Genomic DNA, 9066 nt, shown 5'->3' on the forward strand with positions numbered 1-9066 from the left:
GTGTACAACGTGTCGTTTCCTTTCTGTTTGTGTGTGTGTTCAGTGTTTCGCTCTGTATGATTGTAAATCAAGCTATTCTAGATCAACTGTTGCTTAAAGTCGCCATGAAAGTGAAGTTGCGCTCTATTGTGTGTCGTATATCTGAGTTAAACGTCTTCTCGAACAAGAACAAATGTAGGGCGGGGCTAGGTTTGTCCGTGGGGAACTGATTGGATGGTTGTGGTTTGCTATTGGTGGATCTCACGTGAGTGACAGGATGCCCCGCCCTCGTGCAGGTTAGCAAAATATAACATATCGAGACAAGAGACCGTTTTTTGTTTGTTTGTTTTTTGAGTGGATGTCAATGGAGGAGAGGCTTCAGTACTCTGAATCGACACCCATCGGCTAATCTTTAACATCTTTGTTCTTAAACTTTCGTTTTGGATTGATCTATTTTTAGAATTTACACTGAAAAAACGTGTTTCATAAGAGAAGTGACGGGAAATTGCGTGACAGGTATGATTCAGTTCAATCAGATTTGATTCAAGATTACGAGGACACATTAATAAAAAATAATAATAATAATAAAGATGGATAAATCATTTATAATAGCCTAAATATTGCAGTATTCCATAAAATAAAAATAAACACTGTCCCTTTTGATTTCATGGGGACTTTAATAATATTACACGCTCTGATTCTACTTGTAAAATCACAACAATTTTGCTTAAAATCGTTTAAGAATTGAATTGTTTTTATGTATGTGAAACTTCCTCATGAACCGTCGGCTGCGGTCAGCTGATGCTGCGTCACATGACATGAATGCGGTCACATGACCGGCTGGATCAAGCCCTATGGATCAAACACTCACTGGGAGAGGGAGAGAGAGCTGTTTCCAGCAGCAGAACTGAACCGATCCACTCAAAGACAGGAGTGTCATCTGATCCAGAGTGAGAGAAGTTCGGAGATCCGGTTCCGGTGAGTGATGAGGCTATAATCAGTCACAGGGAATTAACGCGCACACCAGATTCAGTCAAGTTTTACTCTGTTCTGATCCATCTGATCAATGCACTTCTATAGAATATCAATGCATGTGGAGATTTAAACAGTTCTTCATTTATATAAGGCTATAATTTATGCGATGCACATAGAGATCCGTGTCGTGGATTCTAGCCGGAAGTGTGTCTATCAGGAAGTAAAAGAAAGACGTGCTCATTTATTGTGATGATGTTTTATTAAAAATTATATTGATTTCGCTGTGAGAAAGTGTGGAAGGTTTATTATTGTGTGTGTGTGTGTGTAAGTGTAAGTGTAAGTTGGTCACGTGTGTCAGGTGACAGTGAATCATGCGACACTGACAGGTGTGTTCAGGTGTTTCTCTCATGATGTTTACAGCAGACATATAAACTAGCTCAAATAAGCCTTAATTAATGCAAAATATAATTGAAATGGTCCAATTCCACATTAATGTTGTTTGTGTTGGTTTAAAAACACAATGTTTCTGTCAAAAATTACATTGTTACAAAATTTGAAAAAATAGAATAACATCAAACAGCTTCATAATTGATGAATTTTGCAACATTATCAGTGTGAAGCTGCTTTGAAACAATCTGTATATTTCAGGTCGTACAGCATCACGATAAGTGTTGATATTATGGTGTGGATGATGATTAAATGTTAAAATGTGTCTCAGATATGCAGCGGTCAGCACTGATTCTCGTTCTGGCGTTCTCCACGGCCACCTTGGCTTTGGACAACGGTCTGATGAGGACCCCGCCGATGGGCTGGTTGGCCTGGGAACGTTTCCGCTGCGACACCGACTGTCAGGGCGACCCGCAGAACTGCATCAGGTACAGCGGCCAATCACAGCACAGCACTGCCGCGCCACGGATGCTTATATACTTCATCTCATACTCTGAGAATTAGACTCTTATCTTCATATTTTAATTTGATTTTTATTATTATTTATATAGTATTATAGTTTTTTATTAATATTTATGTTCTGTTTTCATTTTAATTTTAGTTTATTATGTACTTTTATCAGTTCTATTAGTTTTTTTATTCTATTTAGGTTTAATTTAATTTTAATTTCAGTTTTAGTTCAGTTTCAGTTTATTTATTTCCAGTTAATAATTTTACTGCTTCAACTTCAACATTTCTAATTTTTATTTAGTTTAAGTTTTTTTTTTATCAAATATTTACATTTAAATTTATTTCAATGTTTTAATTAACAATTTTTTTTTTTTGTATTTTTATATACTATTATATTTTTATTAATATTTTTAATTATCTTTTATTTGAATATTTTCCATTTTCATTTTAGTTTATTTTTAGTAATTTTGTTGTGTGCTTTTCTCATGTTTTTGTATTATTATTTTTGATATTACTATTTAGGTTGAATTTATTTTAATTTCAGTTTTAGTTTTTATTTATTTCCAGGTAATAATTTTGTCAATAGAATTTTAAAAGTGTAATAGTAAAATAATTTTAGTAGTGCTTCAACTTAAATTTATTTCAGTTTATTGACAAGGCAACATTTCTCATTTTCATTTAGTTTTTTTATCAATTTCTTTTCAATTTTATTTAATTTAACAAAATATTTTCGTGTTATTTATATACTGTTAACGTTTTTAATTAATATTTAGAGTTAGCTTTTATTTTTATATTTTCTGTTTTCATTTTAATTAGTTTATTTTTTAATAATTTTATGTGCTTTTACTATTTAGGTTTCATTTATTTTAATTTCAGTTTTAGTTCAGTTATAATAATTACAATGTATATGTAAAATATATATATATATATAGCCAGTAGTAACGCTGATGTTTGTGTTGTTTGGGCTGCAGTGAGACGCTGTTCATGGACATGGCCGACAGACTGTCGGAGGACGGCTGGAGAGAGCTGGGTTACGTCTACATCAACATCGACGACTGCTGGTCCTCCATGGCCAGAGACAGTCAGGGCCGACTGCAGGCCGACCCCGAAAGGTGCTGTGACCTCTGACCTCTGACAGCAGATGCATTCCACCTTCATCTCATCTTATTGTGCGATCCGCAGGTTCCCAAGAGGCATTCCTCATTTGGCGCGTTACGTCCACGACCGCGGGCTAAAGCTGGGCATCTATGGAGACATGGGCACACACACGTGCGGCGGGTATCCGGGAACCACCCTGGACAAGATCCAGATCGACGCACAGACGTTTGCCGACTGGGGCATCGACATGCTCAAGCTGGACGGGTGTTACTCAAACTCCACCTACCAGGAGCAAGGTGAGTCTGGTTTAGTTTAGTCACAGAATTTTAAGTCTTTTTGTCCATTTTCATCTTTCTTCAGTGTGTATTGTTGCTGTTTGAGCATAAAAAAGTTTCCAAAGTCCCTCCAGCGGGTGTTATTCTCTGCAACAATGGAGAATATGAGGAAAATAATGAACATTCAAGCAGGAAAACCTGTTCTAGTCGAGCCCAAAAACACAATCAAGACCTTGAGGAAGAGCAGAATAGTTAGGGATGGGAGAAATTAACCTTTTCAAAACTTTGATTCAATTGAACCGATTGCTTAGCAAAATGATTCACTGTTTTGAAGCTCTGGAAACACCACACGCTGGTGACCCCTGCTGGACAAAACTGTGTAAATGCAGCTCAAACATGCATAAAACACCTTTTACGAATGTTTTATTCTAGTAAATGCAGTTAACAAATCATCTAATACCTTTAAATGTGAAGTGTCTGTATAATATGATTAAATTGTAGAGCTTGTTCTGTTTGTTTTATGGAGACCAAAAAGAGAAATGATATGAACTACAGACTTTTAATTATAAAAACGAGTCATTAAATGTCTACAAATTTATTAAACTGATCCAAGATCAGGTAAAAATCATAGACACTGGTTTATTGAAACCATCAAAACGTTTCGAAGCCTCATTTGCTGAAATTTTGGCAGTTTGATTCACGCTCTGAATCACTGTTTTGAATCAAATGATTCGCGAAGGTTTCAAAGCTTTAAAAAGCGCTTGTTGCTAATAATAGGTCTTTGATTGTGCTATATTTTAGTTTGAAAATGTTTTTTATTTAATAATTTGTATTTTTAGGGGATTTTATGGTATTAAATTATAATTATGCAGTAGTTATAATCCATTTATTCACTTTTTGAGCACAGACCTGAAAATGAAATTTCCAACTTAAACTGTAGTAAATCTTGAATCTTTTGATCACAGACTGAAGTTTGGTCTGTTTTTGAAGAAAAAAGTAATACAATTTTACATTTATTGTTAAGAGAAATGCACAAAAATACCATTTTCAATTTTATATGAAGTGTATATTTTCCAAATCACTCTAAAACTGTGAGAAATTCGAAGCCACAAACAAGTTGTTTTCCAAATTTGAGGTTAATATCTCTAAAAATGAGCTTTCAGTAAGAGTTTGTGGTGCAGTACCGAACGCTTCCACTAGATGAAATTCGTCTCCAGTGCGCTCATTTTTGACCACAATACAAGTGACTATTTTTCAGAACCATTTAACATTTTCAAATCATGTCCTTGATTTTTTTTTTTTCACACAAGTGCCAAAACCTTTACCAAGTTTCGCACCATTTCAATGAAGTAAACAATTCTGAAAAAACAAAAATTATTTTTTTGGGGTCAAAAATGTCCGAACAGCACCAGAGGGTTAAGACTTTTAACAACCGTGCTCCTGTTCTCATCATCTTTTGTGGTTACTTAAATACAGGCTACCCAATGATGTCAAAGGCCCTCAATGCTACAGGCCGTCCCATTGGCTACTCCTGCAGTTGGCCCGCCTACCAGGGCGGTCTTCCTCCTAAAGTGAGTTGAAAGTGCAGCCTTTTCTCCTGCTGTTGCGACTAAATAACTGCCATTTCTGTTGCATATGAGAAACATTACCATTTAGTAGTAACATTACCATATGTATATTTAACTTGATATACATATTCATTTGGAATTGTATTATATTATTAATCATTCTGTGGCTGTTTCTCAGGTGAACTACACGCTGCTGGGTCAGATCTGTAACCTGTGGCGAAACTATGGTGACATCCAGGACTCGTGGGACAGTGTGCTGAACATCGTGGACTGGTTCTTCAATAATCAGGACGTCCTGCAGCCTGCGGCCGGACCGGGCCAGTGGAACGACCCCGACATGGTGAGGTCATTATTCACTAGGAACCTCAGGAGCGTTTGCTCGTGATTTATGCTCATTTGTATCATCATCCTCAGTTGATCATTGGAGACTTCAGCCTCAGCATGGACCAATCGCGCTCTCAGATGGCGCTGTGGGCGATCATGGCCGCGCCTCTCTTCATGTCCAACGATCTGCGCACCATCAGCAGCGGCGCTCGCGCCATCCTGCAGAATAAAGTCGTGATCGGCATCAATCAGGACCACTTGGGCATCCAGGGCAGACGCCTGATCAAGGTGAATCATGTGGGATAAAATAAACACTAGAAGCAAAATAGAGCTCAAAACTGAGCAGTGCACGAATAACAGACTAGTTTTTGCCTGTAGTGTCTTACCTCAAACGTTTGAAACTCTGCTTTAACAAACCGATGCTTGTGTGTTCCTCTCAGGAGAAGAGCGGGATCGAGGTGTACTGGCGGCCTCTTTCTAAAGGAGCCAGCGCTCTGGTGTTCTTCAGCAGGAGGTCAGATATGCCGTATCGCTACATGACGTCTCTGAAGATGCTGAACTACACACCTGGAGTCTATGAGGTGAGCGTTCAGAAACACACTAACTGCTCTGATGAAGCTCTCAGACACTCGTTTACACAACGTCTCTCTCTCTCAGGTGTATGATGTTTTTTCGGAGAAGCCTTTGCCCGAGCTGAAGGACAGCACAGACTTTGTCGTGTCCATCAATCCATCTGGTGTGGTCATGTGGTACGTCTATCCTGCAGCTGAATGGCGGAAAGAGGCGGGGCCTAGTCGCTTCAGTGAGAAGCTGAGAGGGCCAAAGTTCCATCGATATGCTAATGAGGTCGACGCCCCTCTGGTGCTTTGACTCTGATTGTTTTTGGAAAGGAAATGAATTATGCACTCAGGGACCTTTAGCCAATCAAATGTGCCTCGATTGATTTCTTTTTTTAAAAAAGATTTAGCACTGTTTCTACGGATGAGTTTCCATTGGATATATTTGAATGTTTTTGTATTGACCTTAATAAGAAGCCTGTTAACAAACTAACAATATCATCTCGTTTGTGCAAATTTCATGTCACTCTAGCATGTAAATTCAGTTGTTCAAATCATGATGCGTTCAGTGATGTGTACTACTGTTTTTAAACTCAAATAAACACATGATGATAATTGGCTGCAGCTTTCATTGTTTATCAATAAACTGACAGATACTGTGTTGGACAAAGAAGAGCAAAGCCATTAATCGCTTCAATCTTCATCCTCTGTTGTCTGAGAATACCCTAACCCTATTCCATCTTCACACATGTTTCCCAGGCCATGATGGGCTAGTGGTTAAACACGCGTTCTCTGTGTGCTGGGCTGTGATGGAGACACGGGTTTGAATCTCACCTGACTTTAACTGGTTTATTGTAAAATCAACAGTGAAATATAAGTTCCAACACATATAAAGACATGAGATCTGTAGCTCACAAGTATGAGCGCTGCCTCACGGTTCCAGAGGTTGCTGGTTCGAACCCCGGCTGGATCTCCAAGAAATGAGTGGTGGAGGTGGAGTGGGCAGGTGTGGTGGAATGAGGAGGAGTCCTGGCCAAGGTTGTGGTGGAGCAGCTGGTTATCTGGAGAAGGCAGCTGGAAAATTGTCGACTTAGTCTCTGGGCTGGATATTTTTTATATAAGTCGATATCTTGGTGTAATAGATAACCGCTGCTGGTTATCATCCCAGAAATCCCCAGGGGGAGGCGGCTGGATATTACCTCCCCCCTTCGTTTCCGACCTTCTCTCGTCACGATCTGTTCGGTCCTGCCGCAGCCTGTCACAGATCCTAATCAGGCGACCGCTCCGCAACGCAACCATGCTTCAGTGACCAGGCCGGTTTCGAACCGGGAACCTCCCAATTGGGGAGGACGTGCTCATCACCATCGAGCCACTGGCACCTTCACACTTAACCTTCTTTTTTTTGGGGGCATGTCTTTTTATTTGGATGAAACCAGTCAAAGTAAAGCATTTCACCACAAAGAGTGAGGTTCGAACCGGGATTCTCCACATCAAGGACCCACACTCAGACCACTGAGCTACTGGAGCGTTCACACTTGCACCTCTTTTTTTGGGGGGCATGTCTTTTTTATTTGGACAAAACCAGTCAAACTAAAGCATTTTACCACAAAGAGTGAGATTCGAACCGGGATTCTCCACATCAAGGACCCACGCTCAGACCACTGAGCTACTGGAGCTTCAACACTCACAGTTCTTTTTTGGGGGGCATGTCTTTTTTATTTGGAAAAAACAGTAAATATAAAACATTTCATCACAGAGATTAAGACTCAAACCAGGATTCTCCACGCTATGAAGCAACACTTATACTGATGAGCTACTGGAGATCCCACACTTATGCTTCTGTTTTTGGAGGAATGTCTTTTTTATTTGGACAAAACCAGTCAAATTAAAGATTTTTACCACAAAGCATGAGATTCAAACTGGGATTCTCCACGCTACGAAGCAACGCTCAGACCGCTGACCCACTGCAGCTCCGTCCATGATGCCTTTTCTGTTTTGGGGGAGTTTTGTCTCAACTGATCAATCAAACTAAAGCATTTTTCACCACAAAGATTGAGACTCAAACCAGGATTCTCCACACTATGAAACAACACTTATACTGATGAGCTACTGGAGATCCCACACTTACACCTCTGTTTTTGGAGACATGTCATTTTTATTTGGACAAACCAGTCAAACTAAAGCATTTTACCACAAAGAGTGAGGTTCGAACCGGGATTCTCTATGTCATAACACAGACGCTCAAACCATTAGCCCACTGGAGCTTCTTTGCTCTGACTTTTCTTTTAGGGAGTACTGTCTCAGTTTATCATTCAGAACCAATGAAACTAAAGAACTCCTTTCATGAGGACAAGCATTTTCCACCGCAATTTGGACAAAACCAGTCAAACTAAAGCATTTTACCACAAAGAGTGAGATTTGAACCAGGATTCTCCATATCAAGGACCAACACTCAGACCACTGAGCTACTGGAGCTTCAACACTCATGCTTCTTTTTTGGGGGGCATGTCTTTTTTATTTGGACAAAACCAGTCAAAATAAAACATATTTACCACGAAGAGTGAGATTCAAACCAGGATTCTCCACGCTATGAAGCAACACTCAGACCACTGAGCTACTGGAGATCCCACACTTATGCTTCTGTTTTTGGAGACACGTCTTTTTTATTTGGACAAACCAGTCAAAGTAAAGCATTTTACCACAAAGAGTGAGGTTCGAACCAGGATTCTCCACATCAAGGACCCACACTCAGACCACTGAGCTACTGGAGCTTCAACACTCATGCTTCTTTTTTGGGGGGCATGTCTTTTTTATTTGGAAAAAACAGTAAATATAAAACATTTCACCACAGAGATTGAGACTCAAACCAGGATTCTCCACGCTATGAAACAACACTTATACTGATGAGCTATTGGAGATCCCACGCTTGCGCCTCTTTTTCGGAGACATGTCATTTGTATTTGGACAAACTAAAGTGTTTTACCACAAAGATTGAGCTTCGAACCAGGATTCTCCACACAAAGGACCAATGCTCAGACCACTGAGCTACTGGAGACCACACATTTACAGCTTTTTTTGGGGTCATGTCTTTTTTATTTGGACAAAACCGGTGAAAATAAAACATTTTACCACAAAGAGTGAGATTCAAACCAGGATTCTCTATGTCATAACACAGACGCTCAAACCATTAGCCCACTGGAGCTTCTTTGCTCCGACTTTTCTTTTAGGGAGTACTGTCTCAATTTATCATTCAGAACCAATGAAACTAAAGAACTCCTTTCATGAGGACAAGCATTTTCCACCGCAATTTGGACAAACCAGTCAAACTAAAGTGTTTTACCACAAAGAGTGAGACTCAAACCAGGATTCTCCATGTCATAACACAGACGCTCA

At 39.5% G+C, this 9066-nt stretch overlaps 1 protein-coding gene across 1 annotated transcript; it reads left to right on the forward strand.

The window, feature by feature from the left end:
* The first annotated feature begins 786 nt into the window (after positions 1–786).
* On the forward strand, positions 787–6288 carry naga (N-acetylgalactosaminidase, alpha). The gene is made up of 9 exons (XM_051891126.1): positions 787–957; positions 1673–1829; positions 2823–2963; positions 3034–3245; positions 4701–4795; positions 4971–5132; positions 5207–5404; positions 5557–5697; positions 5774–6288. Exons 2-9 carry the CDS (start codon positions 1675–1677, stop codon positions 5984–5986), a joined length of 1317 nt encoding a protein of 438 aa, XP_051747086.1. The 5' UTR covers positions 787–957; positions 1673–1674; the 3' UTR covers positions 5987–6288.
* The last annotated feature ends 2778 nt before the right edge of the window (positions 6289–9066 follow it).

The sequence above is a fragment of the Ctenopharyngodon idella genome, chromosome 4 (genome assembly GCF_019924925.1).
Source record: "Ctenopharyngodon idella isolate HZGC_01 chromosome 4, HZGC01, whole genome shotgun sequence".
NCBI classification, from domain to species: Eukaryota; Metazoa; Chordata; class Actinopteri; order Cypriniformes; family Xenocyprididae; genus Ctenopharyngodon; species Ctenopharyngodon idella.

What these genes read in the sequence shown, in the direction of transcription:
- naga (XM_051891126.1), top strand. Translation starts at nt 1,675, where the DNA reads ATGCAGCGGTCAGCACTGATTCTCGTTCTGGCGTTCTCCACGGCCACC. An exon ending in AGGGCGGTCTTCCTCCTAAA is followed by an intron (nt 4,796 to 4,970) that starts GTGAGTTGAAAG and finishes GCTGTTTCTCAG; the next exon opens with GTGAACTACACGCTGCTGGG. An exon ending in AGTGGAACGACCCCGACATG is followed by an intron (nt 5,133 to 5,206) that starts GTGAGGTCATTA and finishes CATCATCCTCAG; the next exon opens with TTGATCATTGGAGACTTCAG.